This window comes from Phoca vitulina, unplaced genomic scaffold, assembly GCF_004348235.1.
Source record: "Phoca vitulina isolate PV1807 unplaced genomic scaffold, GSC_HSeal_1.0 scaffold15, whole genome shotgun sequence".
NCBI classification, from domain to species: Eukaryota; Metazoa; Chordata; class Mammalia; order Carnivora; family Phocidae; genus Phoca; species Phoca vitulina.
Window position 1 is genome coordinate 19,785,058 of NW_022589718.1, and position 21,978 is coordinate 19,807,035.

Here is a 21,978-nt window from a genome sequence, read left to right on the forward strand (position 1 = left end):
ATTATTTATTATTATAACACTACTACATGTAAGAGACCAAGATCTAGGCACTGGGAATGGGGAGAGAAATTCCCAATCTGAACGGAAATACAGATTTTAATACGTTTTAAAACTTCCTAAAGTGAACTGAAGAGAAAAATCAGTATGTTGGGGCACCTGGATGGCTCAGTTGGTTAAGTGACTGCCTTCGGCTCAGGTCATGATCCTGGAGTCCCGGGATCGAGTCCCGCATCGGGCTCCCTGCTCAGCGAGGAGCCTGCTTCTCCCTCTGACCCTCCCCCCTCTCATGTACTCTCTCTCTCTCTCCCTCTCTCTCTCTCTCATTCTTGCTCTCTCAAATAAATAAATCTTTAAAAAAAAAAATCAGTGTGTTAATTAGATAATCCAGACCAGAAGAAGCTGAATTATTACTAAAATAAACTGCTTAGTCAGTAAGGATCTGGTCAGTCATTTAGTAGTTGTGTGACCTTGGGTAAGTTCTTATCCTCTTTAAGTCTCAGTAAAATATGCATAATGAGGATGTTAATTAAAATTAAATGAGAGATTATATATTGTCAGGCACATAGAGGACACTCAATAAAAGGTAGCTATGATTTTTTTTTTTTTTTTTGGTTGTAAACTCTAGCTGAGTTCAAGCTAGAAGAGATGAAGTTGAATATATGGAAATAGTTAAAATGGAGAAAGAAAAGTTAATATTTATATAATAGATATGGTATACATTAACGTATATAAAATATATGCAAAATGTTATTTTTAATCTCTTGCTCTAACAAAAATATTTATGAGTTTATTGTTTAAGCAGTAAATATTCCAGCTTCTCATCGTTATTCAAGCCCGAATTCTTACCCCTGTGCTGTTGCTACTCTAATCAGAAGCTATTGATCGTCTGGTGGCATCTGTTACTTGCAGTGCAGAGATAGATAGCACTATGAAGGGAATGAAAGTGGGGTTCACAGTGGGCTTCAGGGAATCCATAAATCCCCTAAAAATACCTGTGCTGCCTTTGGCATCCCAGGGTTTCCTTATTTGCCTGTCAGCTCAGCTTTGTAATGAAAAAAAAACAAAACAGTTTATAATGTTACAGAGCATTTTTAGGTACAACCACATCAGGAAGGGTTTGTCTAAAAGTGCTTCTCAAACTGGAATGTAGGGAAACAAAATCGCCCGGAGTTCTTGTTAAAAATACACATTCTGGTTCAGTAGGTCTGGGATGGGAACTGAAATTCTGCTTTTTGAACAAGCTCACGGGTTATGCCTAGGCTATTGGGGAACCACATGTTGAGTAGAAGAATCAGGTCTGGAAATAGAAGTGGTTTCTAGTGTTTTTCAGTGTGTTACTTAGCAAACCACCTTTTTTATTTCAAATTATTTCAGTTTATCTCATCAAATCCTTTAATAATTTTTTTTTACAATTAACCAAAATATAATTTTCATTTAATTATTTTGAACTCAGTATGCACAATAAATTCAAAATTCCTTTAGTATCTGAACAATGATTCAAATGTTTAAATTTTCCAAAAAAGCTCCCCAACCTGCTGTGGTAGTTTGATTTAGAAACAAGCAAAAAAGGCTGACTAAGCAATTGAAGTCTGTGTTCTTTACTGAATATGTAAGTTAAAATTAGAAAGAAAAAAAAAAAAAGGAAACAGTGGTCATAATCACTCAATACCCCTGAACTCCATCTGACATCTGCACTCTTCGAGTCACTACTAAAATATTCTTCATTCTTTCCCAATTTGATCCTCTGTCCATTTACTTCCTCCACAAAGCTCCCTAAATCCAAGACGGCTACAGAAAAGAGACAGTATGTGAAGCCAGGTCATCATCTCTGACCTTGATTAGGAAATCTACCTTTACTTACCACTTTCATGAAATTATCCTTTTCTAACTGGTTCCTAAACTTAAACTCACTGTTTTATCTTAACCTGATTATTTTATATATATTCCTCCACTTGCAAAATTTATCTGAAATTTTTGGTAGCTCTAACTGAATTCAACATAGCTTCTTTATGATTTACTTTATATTTAGACTGTGGGCAAATACTGGGTTTTGTGGTTGAATGAACCACAGGTATAGAATAGAATAAATACAGCCATGTCTCAGGTCTTCTAAGTGGAGAATTTTTTTGTATATGGCATTTAAATATTTTTTATCTATTTTATAAGTAAGTGGTTTACCTATTAATCAATGTTATGATACCTTATGTTATAGGAATTAAATCAAATGCTCTCAGAAACACCACCAGTTTGGAAAGGATCATCAAAGCTTTTTCGTAATCTTAAAGAAAAAGGTAAGTTAACTTCAGTACTTATGCATTTTAAAATGGACACTGTATTATTTATACTCTTTATATTTTTCCTTATACTTAAAATAATATAACAAATTACTTATATGTGCAGATGTGTGTGTGCATAGAGAAAAAACTGAAAAAAAAAAAACCAAAATATTAATGATTGTTTCTAGGTAGCGGGATTAAAGGTGTTTCTTATTTTTAAATATATTATTCTTGTCTTTCAAATTTTTTAGAAGAAAATGAACTTTTATGGCATAAAAAATTATTTTCCAACCATATTGAGTAGTGAGGGTTATATTTAATTATAGAAAGCATTTTTCAAAAATATTGATCTCCAACTATTTTTCTTCCATTTTACTTCCAGGAGATTATAGATTTTTTAAAAATTTAATAATCACTGTGAAGAACTTACTGGATATGTCTTTTGGTCACCCAATTTGAACATGTTTCTTTTAAAACAACACTTGTTGCAAAATCCACCTTTCAACCTACTATATGATCTGTATCTATGTATCTAAGCTAAGTTGTTATAAATTCATACATTTCCTTGCAATCAAATTATATAGCTTTTATTGCCATTTTCTTTTACACTTAACTTTTTGTACATATTTATAGAAAAGACTAATTAATAAAATCTCTTTAATCTTAAAAAGGAATTTTTCTTGTAAATATACTTTTTTATATTTTCAAATATAAGAGTATATGAAATAAAAATATTAAAGAAATTATATAAACAGTTACCTTTCTCATTTTCATCAATTTTGACAGATATTGGTTTGAAAATAATTATACTCTAGCATGAAGCCAAATATTTTAAAGGATCATTATAATCCATGTATTTTATCTGAGTGGAATTAGAAATTCACATTGCTTCCACCTGGTTCACATGGAATCTGAAAGGGGTAGACACCTTACCTTTCATCGTAGGCTTTTCATAATTAGGGTTTTAAAATCTTTGCGAAATCAGGGCCATGGTATATTTAAAGCTCTTAGAAATTTTTTCCTGGAAATTGTCTTAAAGATTGTCATTCAAATCTAGGGTGGGATGATAGGATTAGGAAAAATCAAAGCTCAGAAAGATAAGTTAGCAAATATAAAAATATTTACTTTTAATACCTCTCATGGGAAAATACAAATTGGATCGAGTATCATCTGAGAAAAACAAATGCATGGAAAAAGGAAATTCTTTGTGGTCATAGAAGGGGTTGAATCTGGAAGCCCTGGGTTTAGGCTTGTCCTAATCTTTATGTTACATGAATATTTGCAAATTTTGGGGGGGAAATGATCTATTCAGTGCTATCCCAGAGAATTATCTATAGTGATGGAAATGTTCTATTTCTGTGTTGTCTCCCATAGTAGCCACTAGCCAGATGTAGGCTTTTAAAAAGCACCTGAAATGTGGCTTCTGTAACAGAGGAACTGAATTTTTTATTGTATTTAATTTTATTTATTTTAAATTTAAGTAGCCACATGTGACCAATGGCTACCCTGTAGGATAGTGCAGAGCTATGTCATGGTGATTGGATTATCGAAGGAATCCATGTACACAAAAAGTTTTAGAACCATTAGGTTAGGCGAAGTAGAATGTCCCAGAGAGCCTTGCTTTTTTATAAATTGGTTTAAGTGGCAAAGGAATTTTAAAGCTAAATCTTGAGAGCTATTGAAGATTAATTTACAGTTGCATTTTATCTGCTTAAAGTATTACCCCCGCAAGAAAATGTTATGCAGTTTTACAAAAAATTAATTGTTATGCAACATTTATGAAAACATGTATTTCAGACTTAGTTATAACAGCCAGCTGTATGATGTATCATGATATAGGAACTAAGCAGTATAATGTTTTTAAGGAACTTCCCTTAGAACTTTTTTATTGAATTTTCAAAAGAAATGTAGTTGACATTTTTCTTACCCTCTTTTTTTATATGCTTAGCATATGTATTTTTATTTTATTTTTTGATCTTGGGTAGCCTTAAAATAAATTAAAAGGTGAGTCTAATAGTTTTACATTTTTGTAATTGGAAAGCATTAAGAATCTACAGTTCATGTTGAGTAGTATTTTCTCTTTTCGTTGATCATTTTTATTAAATTATATCATAAATTTCACGTTGTTCTTGTTTGTGGATTACACCACCTCAAAAACCATTTGGTCCTACAAACAAGTACCTACCATGATAATTATGATTAGTACTCTCACTGCTAATTGTTCACTGAGGGAAATCTTGAGTTAATTATCAAATAAAAGATGTAGTTATTAAACTTTATATCAACCAACATCTCTTGTGTGTTCCACCAGGTCAATTAGAACAACAGTCAGTGATGATGGGATTGTAGAGACATAGAGTCCATTTCCCAATCCCATTCCCCTTTTTTCCTTTTCTTTCTTTCTTTCTTTCTTTCTTTCTTTCTTTCTTTCTTTCTTTCTTTTTCTTTCTTTCTTTCTTTCTTTCTTTCTTTCTTTCTCTCTCTTTTTCTTTCTCTCTCTCTCTCTTTCTATGAGGGATCCCTATGGAATCTAGGTATTGTATCTTTTATATACATTGACCATTCCAGAATCTTTCTCCCATAACATTCATGGCAGTCAACCAGAACTATCTGTCTATAGGTCACAATATTGTAGTATAAACAAAAGAAGGGAATGCTTTCAGGGCCTCCAGCTAGTTCCCTTCAAGTTTTCTGACAAACTGCCTGACAGTGACTTCTCTTCCCTTTGTTCTGTAACAAAGAGCGGAGCCTCAAAGAACATCAGGTAAAATGGACTTTCAAGGTTCACAATCTGATTATTTAAGGATTTTTGTATACCCTTTTACTAAACATTAGGACTATCTGATATCTGGAGAAGTGTTACTGACTTATTCCTGATTTTAATTTTCTCAGGATCCACCTAGAAGCTCAATTAAGCGTTAGTTCTAGTTTGGGGTGTTATGTCCAAAAGCAAGAATTTGAGTAACAGAATATATATTTGTATTTACTCCAAACAAACACCTTTTAAACTTTGTAATACTAGGATTACAGAGAACTCGGGATGCAATATTCAGAAAGGGTAAGCCATGTAATTAAGACAAAAACTTCTTAGAGTACATTTAATAGAAGCATTAACTTTGTCAAAAATAATAATGATAACTTGAAAGCAGAAAAGTGATACAGAGTTTTGTTTTTTTAATGCAATTACAGAAATCATATTTGTAAGCAGGAATATCTAAATTTTTTTTCAAGAGTTATTATTTTTTTCAAGAGTTATTAAGAAGTAATTAAGCGCTTTACAGTTTAACCATTTCCAACCTTTTTATTTTATGTTAGTTCATCCATTGAAAACTAGCAACAAGTTTAAAGTTATAGTTATAAATAAACAATATAATTTTGCTTTCTTGGCCAATATATCTAGGAGTATTAATGGGAATTTTGCATGAGTTTCCACAGAAGCATTGTGAAACAAATTAAAATTAATTTTGTTGCTTCTTTTGCCGTGATTTTTAATAGTTTAGTCTTGTTTAAAACAATACTTAGCTTGTTCTTTAAAACAGTAAGTTCCTTATTAATATTACTTATTACTGTGAGAATAATATTTTGCTTGATAAAGTAATACTTTATATATAGCATTACTAATACTATTTTTCTTCTAGGTGTGATTTCTTACACAGAATATCTTTTTCTTTTATGTATTTTAACAAGTAAGTGTACTCATTGAGTCTACTTTTGGATACAGTTTTGTTTTTAAATCAGAATCTTGGAAAACAAATCTTAGATTCTCTTACTATTGAAAATCACTTTAGGTTTATCTATGGTTATTTTGCAAAATTCATGTCTAAATGTTATCAGCAAATAGCACTATCAAGAGTCAAAGACATAAATGTTTTTATGACATATGGTATAGGAATAAAATGCTCATAAATTATAAATTTTATATCATACATCATTCCTTTTGGTTTACATGAAAGCCTAAAAGTCAGGTCATGTAGGGATTTGTAAATTTCCTGCTACACTCATTGAAATCTTAAGTTTCTTAAGACTAGTGTGAAAGAATGAGTTTTCTAACTGTGAGTGTATCAGAATACCCATTATACATCCTAAAACAGCTTTGTTATTCTCTGCCTCTCATATGCAGCAATTTTTATGAAATATAGGAAGGGCTTACTAATGATTTCAGTTAAATTTCATTGCATTTAATGCAGGAACTTACCTGCTATTGTTCACTGTGCTCCAGCCACCTGGCATTTCTGTTCCTTGAATTCTCACCTCAGGAATTTGTACTTTCTGCTCCCTCTGCCGTCAGTGCTTTTTCCTCAAGATCCTCATGATAATAAACATTATTCAGTTTTCGTTTGAATGTGAAATGTGAACGCTTCTTGACTATCCTCCCTAAAATAGCTCCCTCTCTTACCTCTCCCTTTTTATCCCTTTACCATGTTTTATTTTCTTCATAGCACTTAAAACTACTTGAAAGTATTTGTTTATTGGTTTATATGTTTTTGTCTCCCCATACTTGAATGCAAGGTCCATGATGGCAGAGATTTTCTCTTTTTTGTCCATTTCTGGACAGTGTCTAGCACATGGTAGCCTCTCAAAAACTAGTTGGTGAATGAGTGAAAAAAAAGAATAAATGAAAGAATATCGCTAGAGGGATTTCTGTTTGTGGGGATTTGTAGAGATGTCTGGAAATGCGAATTATCAGTGAAACTCTGTCATTAGAAACAAGTCATAAAATTCCTTGTACTTCTATGATTAGAAAAATCAGAGCCATTATGTTATTCTGAATTTAGTAATGAATGATGTTATGTTGGAGTTCTGTCGCAGGAAGTTTGGGGGATGTACATGTGTGCATATGAATTTTGAAAATTATCATCCTTTATTTTTTCTTGTATTTTTTTTCCTCCTGGACTCAAAATGAAATTAAAATGTTGGTGCTGAAGAACAAGAAGTGTTGTGCAGTTAGTAATACAACTATCTGAGGTTGTTCCACACTGGAAGCCATTATGATTCAAGTCTAGTCAATGATGAATACTCCATGAAAACTAGAGGAGTACCAAGGATATCAGAGACTTGTGAAAAAGTTATATTGTTAGCTATAGAACAACTTTGGTTACAAAACTGTTAAGTCTGAAATACCTAAACTGGCAGAGTGACAGGCAAGAATATAATAGAACTGGTTAGGAAAGCCACTTGTTGAGATGGGACAGGGTATGGATAAGAGTGTAGGAAAAAAACATACGGTGGTTTTGCTTACATGGAAAGGTTAGGATCTTTGGATACAGTGAATCTTCCTTTGGAGTTCAGAACCTATTTTAGAAACTTCTGGGAATTTGAATTGAGAACTTTTGGATGTTTTTTAGATTAGAACCAAGAGAAATGTGAAAACAGAGCTGGCAGAAAGTGGGCTAGAGAATTCACCTTACCTGTCTATGATTCTTTCCTCTTTGCTATTTATTATTTTAACTTCATTTTCCCTTCCAAACAGTGAGGACTTCTTTTCATTGTGTATTTTCAAGATCATTTTAAAGCTTAAAACTTGGTTATTCGAGATAATGAAATTTTTTATTTCTTTCTTAATTGAATGCTAATGAAAGTAAGTTTCAATTCCTAAACTATATGCCAGAAATGAGCCTGCATATAAGACTGGCTTCTGTTTCCATTTTCAGAGTCAGCTATTACCGGTTAAGAAAGTAAGGTTACATGCTTCTCTTTTGCTAGTTTCAAGATTTTACAACAGGTAATGCTAAATATATCTGTGGGAGGCCCCTTTTAAAAACTTTTTGCCAGTCATCTCAAAAGAAAGGGTCAGAGGGACGCCTAGGTGGATCAGTCCGTTAAGCTAATGACCCTTGGTTTTGGCTCAGGTCATGATCTCAGGGTCTTGAGATCCAGCCCCCCAGCAGGCTCTGCGTTCAGTGTGGAGTCTGCTTGAGATTCTCCCTCTCGCTCCCCCTCTACCACTCCACCCCTCACGCGACTGCGTGCACCTGTGTGTGTGTGCGCGCGCGCATGCATGTGTGCTCTCTAAAATAAATGAATGGATGAAATCTTAAAAAAAGAAAAGGTCAGATGTTTCAGAAAGGCATGTGCACTGAGCTTCTCTTTGAAGGATATGTAAGTTTTCTTCTGTGGGAGGTTTTCTTCTTTATGCTTTAGAAGGGGATAAAGGGATTGAACCTCATTATAAGGTTCATAAAATTAAACAGTTCTTAGTGTTTACAAGTGCGTCTTTCGCAGAAAAGCAATTGTTCCTTGTATTTTGGGGAAATTGAGAATTACCCAAGCCTCTTTTATTTTATATGTCTGCTTTTGAAGCTTCTGAAAGTTTAAACCCACTACGTAATCTCTTGTGCTTGACATTTATTTTCATAGGTCATTTCCATTCTGATTTTCCTAAGAATCAGGATTGGTCCATTGTGTCATATTTTTTTTCTTTTGTTCTAAATATTGAACATATGTGATGATTTGCTATTTCCCTTTTAAACTGACAAACTTGGGATAACAAAAAGAAGTACTTCTTTTTGGAAGTTAAGGTAGTTAAATTCTACTGCGTGTGCTGCACAGCAGCTATCAGACAAATACTTTTAAAGTGTATTATCAATTTTGCTGCTAAGAGTGCTAATACATGAACCAGAAATATGTATACATATGTAGCTTTTATTATATTTCATTAATAGTAACCTGCTTTTAATTTCTTGCTGAAAGAAAGTATTTTTGTACAGAGTATACTTAACTATTCACAACTGCACTTTAAAAACATTTTTCCATTTCACAAGTGCCTTTCTGTTCTTTCTGGCAGAACCACATGCAGGTTTTAGAATAGCTTTCAACATGTTTGACACTGATGGCAATGAGATGGTGGATAAAAAGGAGTTTTTGGTGGTATGTATATTATATGCTGCATTTTATCAATAAATATTGCTTATTTACATCCTTATGTTTTTGCATTATTTGGAATAACATAGAAGGAAGAGTGAAAAATTTATGCTTTCACCTTAATTTAATAAAGAAGTACAGCGTTGTGTACTTTAAATAATTTTTATATTATAAAAATATAAATTGTATTCATTATGTAAAGATGATTATAGTTGTTTACATGTTTTCTGAACATTTGAAATGAGTCAAATATTTTCCACTGGGTGGATAACAGGCAGTTCAAGGTGTGGTATACGCTCAGTTGTGCTCAGACCCCGTCGTATCAGCCCCCCAGCCACAGCTCTTTGCCACCGGAACTTCCCTTCCTTCTCATGATAGGACCTGTGGTTTTTTTTTCTGCTTTTCTCTTCCACTCATGACTGCCTTATATTCCAGTCTTGTCCCCATTTTGCTGTTCCTTTCTCTTGTCTTTGAACAAGGGCTGATCTAAAATGGGGAAAACAAGATTGTTCTGAGGTATCTGCCTTCAGTCTTCCTCACCTGACTGATGCAGCTTGGTGCTGGTTTGGCAACATCATCAGCTGCTCACTCATCTTGCCACTCCCCTTCCAGAATTTTCCTATTTCTTCTTACCCATGGATCCTGCATCTGCTTCGGTGGCAAAATGCCTGTTCTATTTTTTTTCTCCAAAGTAGAGATCCTTACAGTAACAAGTTCTACCCTTAACATTTATGTTCAATTCTGTATTTACCTATAATTCCTAGCTAAAAGAAAAGGGAGAGATGGCATATAAATAGCCATCTTATTTTCTATTTTCTTTTGTAACAAGCCATTAAAAATCCCTCAGAAAACCTCTTAAACAGCTTAGTATTTTCCTCAGAGGCTGGAACATGGAAGAGAAACTATGAAATCATTCTTTTCTGTGGTAGAAAAGGGAAGAGATAAAAATCCTTGTCATAATGAGTAGCCATTCAAAAGGAAGCAAGCAGACTAATTACTGGGATCTATCAGATGACTTACTCTAACACCCATGTAGCCCTTGCCTGGGGACAGTCCCTGAGCCACACCATTGGAACCTGGAACCATGAAGGACCCCTCATTTGAGTGCTTTTCAGGATGCCGTGGGGAGGTGAGAGTTTTCAGTTTCACTGCAAAGATAGACATATGTTCCTAACACCCTAAAATAAACAGATTTAGTTTAATATAGTTTTGTTATGATAGCATAAAACTGTATTTTAGGACTTTCAGAATGGGCCTAGTATTCTAAATAATTTTTAATAAAGTTTCTGTGGCAACACTGCCAAGTTCTACCCCATCGACTAAAAGAGTACCTTTAGGAACTCTGCGTTGAAAGGTGTCTCTATAGATGTCCTTTGGAATATTGTCTGTTTGTGGGGATGGGAGGTAAAAACGTTCACGTACAACTTGTGTCCCCTCTCTACTCTTTGCTGTGGTTTACTCTTTGCAGGGCTGTCCTGCTACCTCATAAGTGGTGTTTTTTGTTTGTTGTTTTTATTTGTTTGTAAACAGCAAAGAATTCCTGAAAGCAGGAGGTAGAGTTGAGCTGACTTCCTTGTAGAGGTCTAAAACCTATGATTCTCCTGCCTACTTAAAAAATGATTATTAATAACCTTTGCTAAAAACTCTTTTCACTAAGAAAAAGTGTGAAAATAAATGTATTTGTTAAAAAATCATTCAGATTCTATACTGTATTTGTGTTATCACATATCTTGGGAGGTGATACGTTTTATTTGACTTTCAACTATTGCCATACAAAATGAAATGAAGAGTTAAGATAGCTGTTCCAGTTACAAAGCCACAAACAGTGACCTCCCCAGAAAGCTGTGATAGAGGTAGGACTAGGCTTCCATTTGTAAAATAGGATTTTAAAGAGGTAATAATACCATTGATAATAGAGCTGACATTTCTTGAGAGGTTACTATGTGACAGGCAATGTGCTGAGTAACTATCTGTAATATTTCCTTTGCACAGCATTCTTACAAGACCTGGTGATTGTACCTCAATGTAGCTGGAGGAAAAAAAAAATATTCCTCTAAAGTAAGGAATTATCTACATGTTCTGGAAATGGAAAACAATCCCTCAAATAATTAGAGTAACTTGTCCAAGGGGTTGTACGCAGAGCCCACAATGTACAGTTACCTGAAAGGGACTTTAGGGGGCGTCCTCATTTCACATATGAGTAAATTGGAGCCTCGTGAGGCATATGTGACCGAAGATGGGCTCACACCCAGAGCCCCTGAATTCTATTCCAGTGTTATTTCTACCCCAGTTGGCTTCATCTCTTTTATTTGTGTGTCACAAACTCCCTGTCTTTATGTCTTAGAGATAAAGTAAAGCTATAATTTTGTAAGTTTAACTGAACCATAGGCTGCTGATGGCAAAGGGTGTGGTTTTTTTTCTCAGGAAAAAAAAATTGGTATCAGAAAATGTATCTATAGTAGTTTTAATGTTCTTGGTAGATGAAGCTAATTCTTTGTTTTTAGGATATACCTAGCACAGAGTGGTAACTAGGTACCCAGAAACACTGGATATTTGATTCTTGATCACTTTCTCTTTCAGCTTCAAGAGATATTCAGGAAAAAAAATGAAAAGAGAGAAACAAAAGGAGATGAAGAAAAGCGTGCAATGCTGGTAAGAATAATTTATAGTAGTTTAAGGTGGGTTTTCCAGCTGAGAATTATTTTATTCATGTTGAAAAACAATAATTAAAGTCTGTAACTGTGGAGCTGTCCCTTTTGGGAAAACTTTCTGAAGTTCTTACATAGAAAATTTGCTTCAGATTTATATGCATCTCTATCAATATTATATCCAATATTGATATTAAACATGTGTGTCCATAATCCCACTCATTATATCATTTTCATCCATATTGTTGTTATCCATGAGATTTGAAGGGTATATCATATAATAGATGAATACAGATCATTATGCATGAAAAAATTTAAAGGTGAATTGCAAAGATTTAATTATACATGTGAGTGAATTTAGTGGCACTATAGCCATATGAATGTCAAAAAAAACAAGGAATAATATGTTTTTTTGAATTCTTAGAAATATGGGCTCTTCTTGGATGACTAATGTTTTCAACTTATTCTGAAGGTAGAGTTAAGCAACATTTCCCTCCATTTTCCTACCAGTTTTCTTTTTGTTTATCCCACATATTTCAGTCTGACAGTATCCCAGGTTCATATAATAAAAATAACAAACATGTTCTGAGATCTTACTATCAGGGACTGTAGTAGATGCTTTGCATGCATTTTCTCATTTAATCTGCTAATAGTTCTCTTATTATCTGTAATTATGTCAAAGCCAAGATTGGAGTCCATGGCTGGGCAGCTCCCAAACTGTACTTTTACCCACTATAGCATATTTTTTCATCTGGTACTTAGCAGAAACACAGTTCTGTTGAGATGTAAATGATAACTGTTTCCTTTGCAAATTAGTGACCCTGTGCAGTAGTTTAGTTGGTCTACCTGGAATTCAAATAATTAACCTCAGGGAGTTGCGACTTTTTTTTATGATTTTCATTGTTATAAGGATATGTATTATGTTTTTTAAAAACATGGATTATCTATAGCAGATGGTGCCATATTCAATCCCAATAGATTAAGTTTGTATTTATGTTTAATAAAATCAGATTATCAGGATATGAAATACCTATTATTTCATAGTATATTTGACTATAATTATCAATATTTGTTGAACCACCCTCAATATTCTAATTGACAAACTTATGGAAGACACTCTTAAAAAATCAAAGAGCTGATATAATGTTAGCCAGGAATTAAAAGGGGCATTACGAATTCTCTAATTCAGGTCTTATGGTTTTTAAATTATAATCTATAAATCCCATAGGAATTAGCCCCATAAATGCCATTTTTTAGAATATTAGCAAATAACACTAGAGAATTAAATACCTTCATAAATTTTATTTTCTGTAGATAACATTGAAAGAGTAAGCAATTGTTTTAATTTTGATGGATTAGCTATACTTAACTGGATAGCCAAGTTGTTAATAAAATATCATTTAGGAGGTTGAACTATGTTAATTAATCTTTTGAGATACCTCAGTGATAGAATAGATCATATTTCAATGGATATAAATTTGTGTTTTTTTAATTTGAGCATAATTGAAACACATGGTATTTACATTAGTTTCAGAAATTTAACTGTTTTATTTATTTGTTTATTTATACTACTTCCAGAAAGGACTTGTGGATCTTCCAAGAAAAACACAATACTATTTTAATCATTAACATTTACAAAAATACGTAAGTCAAATAACGAAGGGAGAGAGGAAAGGGAGAAATGATAGCAGACAACCCACATTGGGAAAAGTTAGTGTCAGCACAAAGCTTGGCTCTGAGCTTTATTGCAGCCCAAGTAAAGTAAAGTTAATGCTGATTTAATGCAAATAGCTCATAATAATGATATAGTAAAACCTCATTAACTTGGACTAATTAGGGAAAGCCTATCTGAATTATGAAACTTAAATTATATCAGTATACCCTAAATTATATAATTTTATATGCGTACAGGTCAGTGAAGCATTCTCTAGCAAATATATGGAGAAGGAGACTTGTTTTAAAGAATAGATAAAAAGAATTTATAAGTAATATACTGTATAACTTGCTTATATGTAAAGAAATGCTTACTAGAGTCATTGATCTACACAGGTACCTCGTAGGTATTTATCTTACAGAGTTTAATTAGTGCTCCTGAAATTTATTTACATAATTTAGCTATCAAAACTATTCCTTAAAACAATTCAGAAGTAAACTTTAGTACAGCCTCTGAACTAAATAAATAGCATTCTAAGACAGTATAGCTCTCTACAAATATTTGTTACTATGTTTAACAATAATGATGATTAGTGGTAACTTACTGTTAATTGTTGCCACATTTTAAATAATGCAAATCTGAACTGATGAGATTTTTGAGTTTTTAAGCCATTGAAATTTAGTGTGTAGTGAAAATATATCAATTACATTAGGGAGACAGTATAACACAGGCTTAGGAGTCATTTATTATCTGGGTGACCTTGAACAGGTCCTTAACCTGCCTGTGCCTCAGTTTCTTCATTTGTACAATGGGGATAATAGTAGTAATGACCACATGTGATTGTTATGGAGATTAAATGAGCTAAAACATGTAACCACTTAATAGTATATGCTTCAGAAGGAAAGAAGGGAACATAACATTTCTTGAGACACTCTGTGCTATATCCATTATAAATGTTACGCCCATTTAGTCATCATTACATTTCTGCCAGGTAAGTATCATACCATTTACAGATGAGAAAGCCATCTTAGAGAGGTTCATTAACTTGCCTAAGATCACAGCACTAAAAAGAACAGAACAAGATTCCGCTGCAGATCTCTCGTACCATTTCCACTGCCATGCTGATATATCTAGATTGTTCCCCTAACCCATATAGAATTGCTGAAGCATGTCTAAATAAAACCGTGTACTTCAGAGGAATGTTTTACTCAAAGCAGTAGCTGATCAGAAAGTTAAAATGAAAATGATTGAAATGAGCACAGATTCATTTAATATTTAATTATATGAGATTTGAAAAACTTTGCTACTCATCTTTAACATTTATCCCACTTGTATTGTGTGTGTGCTCTATATAGAATGTAGCATAATGATTTGCCCTTCCTAATTGATTATTTTGTCGTCTTTTTCTTTTTTTCTTTTGCTATACTTGGGTTCATTCTGAAATGTGACACTTCATTTGGCCCTTTGTGCTCTGTGTCAGCGTCTTCAACTTTATGGATACCATTCTCCTACTAATAGTGTATGTACAATACTTTACATGTTCTTTATGTAAATAGCCCTCACCTGTTATGCTTGATAATGTTATCTCTTTATATATAGCTATATCTGCTATTGAGAATGTTTAGGAATTTATTGAATATAATAAGGTGCAGCCAAGCCAAAATTTTCTATTTCCTTCCTAGATTTATGAGAAGACTAAAATTTACAGAGCCACTATGTATCTTTAACCTTAGATTAAACTAAGGAAAAGCTGAGTGAACAACCACCAAAAGCTCTGGTAAAATAATGAAAATGTTATATTTTTCAGCAGTGTTTGAAGAGTTAAATACAAATTATGGAGCAGATTCTCAGGCTATGCTCCTGCAGAACACAGGTATTTTAAGAACTAGATCTCTCCATCTGATACAGTCTTTTCTCAACTCTAATAAAGAGAATATTAATAGACTTTTCTTAGTCATTAGTATTTCTGCAAAATTTTTCTAAAACTTTTGATGCCTGCCTACTGCCTGTGGTCTATACAAAAGCCTGGTATGATACCTGATATATTTAATATATCAATGTATCATGTTATTTCTCAAAGAGGATTATGATTTTCAGACTCTTCTTTTCTTGAAAAAGTTGAGAATTCCTGCAGATACCTTCCAGATATTCTTATGCTAAGCTTTTCTTCTTTCCTTCCTCCTAGAAAGTCAGAGCTTGTTGGTTAGCCCAGCTCCTAAACAACTGAGAATAGGCCATGGCCCCTTTTGAATGTAAACATGCACAGTTCATTGAATTTCCCCAACGATCCTTAAGTCACTTGGAAGGATCTTTCAAATTATCCCCCTGAGAGGAGCCCTTCAATTCAGGTTACCTGACTCAGTATCCTGCTTGAAAGTGTTACAGTCGTAAGTGTGCAACTCTAAAGCAGGTGTGCTGTCTCCTGTGTTGGAGAGTTGATCAAAATTCCATACTATAAAAATTAACTCTGTTCTAGATTTGAACATATATTGGAGGATGATTCAGCATAAAATAAACCCAAGGGATCTTGCTTCAGTCACAAGGAATGGACCTAGAACAGGTTGGAGAGTAAGCCAAGTCCATGGGACCCTTATGACTAATTCTTTTGATAACTCACAAGTACTTTAAATTTTTACTACAAAATTCACTACTGTTTCCAGTAAATAAAGTCTGCCATATTCTTAAAAATTTTAATGTTCCTCTAGTAATCATTTCAAAAATTTGTAAGAATGTATAAAATGAAAATCTCATAGATTATAATGCCATATGCCGTCTGAAACTTAATAAATGTTAATAATATTTGTGACTTTAACTTATTCTTCTAATCTCATGTGTCATTGCATGAGCCATTTTTCCAACTGTGACATTTTACATTTTTCCTTTAAACTCAAATAATTTTCATATAGATGATTATGTGGTTTTTAAAAATATACATTCCAGAGTACTATCATTAAAAGGAAACAGGTACTAACATAGCTCTAGTTTAAGTTACATATAGAAATTGCATATAGTAATTCAGAGAATAAGAGAATGATATTAAGAAGCCGATTTAAGGGGCGCCTGGGTGGCTCAGCCGGTTAAGCGGCTGCCTTCGGCTCAGGTCCTGATCCCAGGGTCCTGGGATCGAGCCCCGCATCCGGCTCCCTGCTCAGCGGGGAGCCTGCTTCTCCCTCTCCCTCTGCCTGCCTATCTGCCTACTTGTTCTCTCTCTCTGTGTCAAATAAATAAATAAAATCTAAAAAAAAAAAAAAAAGCCGATTTAAATGGCCTATTTTGCTTATATTATGCTTGCTTATTTAATAGTAAAGTAAATATATGATTTTACATTTTATTGTGTAGTATTTTTTTTATTATTTAACTGAAGACATTTTTTCCATCTAAGAATATAAAATACATTTTTTTAAAGATTTTATTTATTTATTTGACAGAGAGAGACACAGCGAGAAAGGGAACACAAGCAGGGGGAGTGGGAGAGGGAGAAGCAGGCCTCCAGCGGAGCAGGGAGCCCGATGCGGGACTTGATCCCAGGACCCTGGGATCATGACCTGGGCTGAAGGCAGACGCCTAACGACTGAGCCACCCAGGTGCCCCTAACCTTTTTTAAAGGCTGTAAATGTATGGAACAATGCTAGACCAATTCTCAGGTTGGCTTGAATTAACTAGCAGTTATGTGCTAGTTTCCAAAATTGTAGAACAACTGGAGTGCCAAAGTATCTAATGTGAGTGCAGTTCGTGGAGCTGAATATAACCTAAGATTCTACCTTTAGGAAGAAGTTCCTTCAGGAAAGGCAGGGACCCTCCTGACTTTGACTATAGAGAGATTCTGTGGCCTCTGTTAATAACCTGTTAGAAAATTTAATCGCTCTTACAGTAGATTCTGCCTGTATTATGTCAAATTATTTCCTGCTACAGTGTAAGGTTGAGCATTCTCCTTCATATCCATGAAAATAGTTACCTTGTAGCCTTTTCTGTTCTGAATAACCATGATTCTTTCCATATTTCTCATATATTCAACTCTTGATTATCTTGCCACAGGAATGAAAACAAGTATTAAAAATTCAAAAGAATAAATAGTGCAAATCAAGTATATTTTACTTTGAAATGTCCTATATGGTTTTTTTAAGTGTTTTAAAGATTATTTTAATTGCCCTAATTCCATTGTAGTCAGAAGAATGCCAATTTTTATACAGTTTTTGACATGTGTTGAAACTTGTTTTATGGACTAAAACAATGTCTGTGTTTGAAAAGAATGTGTATTCTCCAACTAGGGTACAGAGTTGTATTATATAGAAGACCAAACATGTTAATATATGTTTTAAACCTCTATCATTACCAATATTTTGTCAGCTTGATCTGTTAATTAGTATGTTAAAGTTAAAATTAGTATGTTAAACTATACTTACAGTGATAGACTTGTTAATTTTTACTTGTAATTGTTATTTTTAAATTTTATGTATTTTGAAGCAGTGTTACTCCCTGCTATAATAATACAGATTTCTTAAATCTTTTTAGTGAATTGAATCTTCTCTTATATACTATCCTTAGATCTCTAGAAATGTTTTTTGCCTAAAAATCAATATAGTTGTCAAAATAAATATACCAATTTTATTTTTATTAATATTTTGTATTATTTTCTATTTAGTTTTATTTTCTGTTCTTTAGTAATGAAACTTTCCCTTATTTTTATTTTTTTTTATTTTTATTTTTTTTAAAGATTTTATTTATTTATTTGAGAGAGAGAGAATGAGAGAGAGAGAACACATGAGAGGGGATAGGGTCAGAGGACGAAGCAGACTCCCTGCCGAGCAGGGAGCCCGATGTGGGACTCGATCCAGGGACTCCAGGATCATGACCTGAGCCGAAGGCAGTCGCTTAACCAACTGAGCCACCCAGGCGCCCTCCCTTATTTTTAAAATACACTTTTTAGTTCAGAAATTTACTGCAAATAAAATGTAAATATAAAATTAATAATGAAAGTTTAGATCTCGTATAGATCATAAATAAAACATTGCCATGACCCCAAATGCCCCTTCCTAGGTCTTTCTAATCATAATCCCTCCCTCTCCTCCAAGAGATAGCCACAATCATGACTTTTATGTAAATCATGTCTTTGCTTTGTGGTTTTACCACCTACTTAATGCATCCTCAACAATATATTTTTTTTAAGATTTTATTTATTTATTTGAGAGAGAGAGAGAGTGAGCGAGAGAGAGCACAAGCCAGGGGGGAGAGGCAGAAGGAGAGGGAGAAGGAGACTCCCCACTGAGCGGGGAGCCTGATGCGGGGCTCCATCCCAGGACCCCAGGATCATGACCTGAGCCGAAGGCAGATGCTTAACCAACTGAGCCACCCAGGCGCCCCAACAATATAGTTTAGTTTTACCCGTATTTGTGCTTCGTATGAATGGGATCGTATTAAATGAGTTTTTCTGTTCTTGCTTCTTTGACTCAACCATCACGATTGTCTGTTTCATCTGCACTGTTGTATCCAGTCCTACTTTACTCACTTTTATTGCTGTAAGCAGCAGTTCTCAAACATTCTGGTCTCAGGATCCCTTTATTGAAAAGTTAGAGAGGACCCAAAAAAGCTTTTGTTTATGTTGGTTGTATCTGTATTTACCATATTAGAAATTAAAACCGAGAAATTTAAAAGTACTTACCAACCCATTTAAAAATAATAAACTCACAAGTTAAACATATTTTATGAAAAATAACTTAAAAAATGTAGTGAGGAGGGTGGTATTTCACATTCTTTGGGAATCTCTATAATGTCTGGTTTAATAGAAGACAGCTGGTTTCTCATGGATGCTTATGCATTCAAGCTGTTGCAGTATGTTATTTTGGCAACAAATACTACTAATTGTTTCCCCTGAAGTGACAGGCTCACTTGGTTCATTTTCAGAAAACTGCCCACCAGATACCAAAGTCTGAATAACTATACTTTCTCTAGCCATTGTTCTTTCAAGTAAAAATGGCAGCTCTTGAAAGAAGTAACTAGTTCACCTTGCAACACAAACCTTTGCACAAAGGCTTTTTCTCAAGACAGCCATTATACTTCAGAAGTGTTTTATGCATGCTTCTAGTTTCATCACATTGAAAATTAAAAAGGTGTGTGCTCAAAGATTAATTTAAAAAATTGTGTTTTATTCTTCAGCAAGTACATTCTTAAGTGAATTTTTTTTTTTTAATATGAGTGTATGGAACTGAAGAATGTAATGACTTTGGTCTTTGTTGCCACTGCTGTCTTGTACTAAGACATCAGCAGTTTTACCCACCATTGCTGTTACACCATCACTCAACATAGTACCTGAGGCAAACAACATCTATACGATGCTTTTAAGAAGATATAACTATTTTATATTTTGTCCAGCTTTTTCAGTTATTTTCAATGAGAAGCTTGCTGCTGCTTACTAGCCTGTCATTAATAGAAACCTGGCATATCTTTTCGGTTTCTGTCCTTATATCTTGATATAGGTCTTTTTTAAAAGCATATAATTTGTGTATGTTATTGCTTCTTTTTTATATGGGTTGATAATTTCTACTTTTTAATTTGACAGATTCAGTCAGTTTACATTACTGTGATTATTAATTTATTTGGATTTATTTTAGCCATTCTATATACTCTTTTCCTTTCTTACCTTTCTTTTGAATTAACTAAGGTTTATTTTTACTCGTTTTATTTTCTTCTCTATTAGTTTAGAAGACACCATATTTCTATGTCTTATATAGTTATTCTTGAAATTTTAATAATAAGTATACTTAAAATAATGAAGTCTTATTAGATAGGCCATATCTTCAGCCCTTCCTTAAAAATAGTCTTAAAGTGCTTCGATGGCTTTCATTTCCCTCCTGGCATGGATACTTGAGGTTATACAGTGTTTGTTTTTCTTGTCTTTCTTTCTTTTTTTAATCCCACAAATTAGATTTCTTAAATATATACGATCAGTATTAGTTTAGAATTACTTACATATTTGCCATTTCTTAATCTCCTTTTTAATCTCATTCTCTCCTAATTCTTACAATCTTAATCTCAGAAAATATATCCTCAAATTAGGATCTTTCTGGAATTATCTTGATTTTGCCCTTATTTTTTCCCAGTTGTATTGAGATATAATTGACATGTAACACTATATCAGTTTAAGGTGTACAACATAATTTTGATATATGTACATATCGCAGAATGATTACTATAAGTTTAGTTGACCTCTGTCACCTCAGATAGTTACAAATTGTTTTTCTTGTGATGAGCACTTTCAAGATCTACTCTCTTAGCAACTTCCAATATACAATACAATATCATTAATCATAGTCACCATGCTGTACCTTACATCCCCAGGACTTACCTATCTTATAACTAGAAGTTTGTACCTTTTAACCATCTTCATCCACCCCACACTACCACCACCTGCCTCTAGCAACTCCCAGTCTATTCTGATTCTATGAATTCATTTTTTATCTTTATTTATCTGGGCTCTTATTTGGGAAGATAATTTTATTAGATATATAATCGTAGGTTGACATTTATTCTCAGCAAATTATATCATTCCAGTCTTCTGGTTCCTATTATTGAAATTGAAAGGTCAGCTCTGAGTCTAATTACTATTTTGTAGTTGATCTTGTTTTTCTTTCTACCTACTTTTAAGATTCTGTTTGCCTTTGGTATTCTACAATTTTACTACAGTGTATCTCTCTTTTTGCCTTTATCTATCATGAAATTTACCAGGCTTCTCAAATATGGGGATTGTTTTCTTTCATTAATTCTTGAATATTCCCTGCCAATATTTCTTTGGATATTATAGTCTCTTTCCCATTTTCTTTGTTAATTGCTTTCTGGAGCTTTCATAGATATTCATGTTCTCTTCTATGTCTCTTAACTTCTCTTTAATAATTTGCCATATTTTTTATCTTTTCACATTGCATTTCTGTATAACTTATACATGTTATATTCCTGTTAACTAATTTTATCCCTAGCTGTATATAATATGATATTAAATTTCAGTAGTTCCATCTTTAATGTCCAGAGGTTTTATTGGGTTCTTTTTCTGATCAACCAACTAATTTTTGGTCATCTGTTCTTACTGAAAAATACTTTCAAATACAACTTCATATTCCTTAAGCTTATTAAACTTATTTTGTATTCCATACCTACTATTTTCAATATCTGAAGTCTGCAGGTCTTGTTCTATTGTTTGTTGTTTCTGTTGGTTCTCCCTTATGGTGGTTTATGTTCTTATGTGTTTAGTAATTTTGTATTTTGAGTATATATTTGTTGGAATGTGTCTGTGGAGATTCATTAGGGACTGGGCTAAGTATGTGTTTTTTCCAGGAAGGGGTGTGCGTGGGTGTATGTGGGTGTGTGTTTATGTGTGTGTGTTTCTGTGGAAAACTGCAGTCCTATGTAACTTTAAATTACAAGTCTCACATTATAGTTTTTCAGGCCACAGTTGTCATAATGGCACAGATTATATAGGCTTTTTTATTGTTTTTATTTTTTCTGTGTTTTGAGTATCACTAATAGTAAAGACAGTTTACTGTCTGAT

At 33.4% G+C, this 21,978-nt stretch overlaps 1 protein-coding gene across 4 annotated transcripts in view; it reads left to right on the forward strand.

Moving 5' to 3' along the window:
• MICU3 (mitochondrial calcium uptake family member 3) overlaps window positions 1-21,978 on the forward strand; it is a 103,617-nt gene that overhangs the window by 53,692 nt on the left and 27,947 nt on the right. For 2 of the 4 annotated variants that reach the window (XM_032413521.1, XM_032413519.1), the window contains exons 4-7: window positions 2,213-2,291; window positions 5,915-5,962; window positions 9,061-9,143; window positions 11,718-11,789. In XM_032413521.1, coding sequence (XP_032269412.1) covers window positions 2,213-2,291; window positions 5,915-5,962; window positions 9,061-9,143; window positions 11,718-11,789 — 282 coding nt within the window. Of the gene's footprint in view, window positions 1-2,212; window positions 2,292-5,914; window positions 5,963-9,060; window positions 9,144-11,717; window positions 11,790-14,919; window positions 14,959-21,978 lie in introns of all 4 variants that reach the window. The other 2 variants (XM_032413518.1, XM_032413520.1) reach the window with 2 other exon arrangements.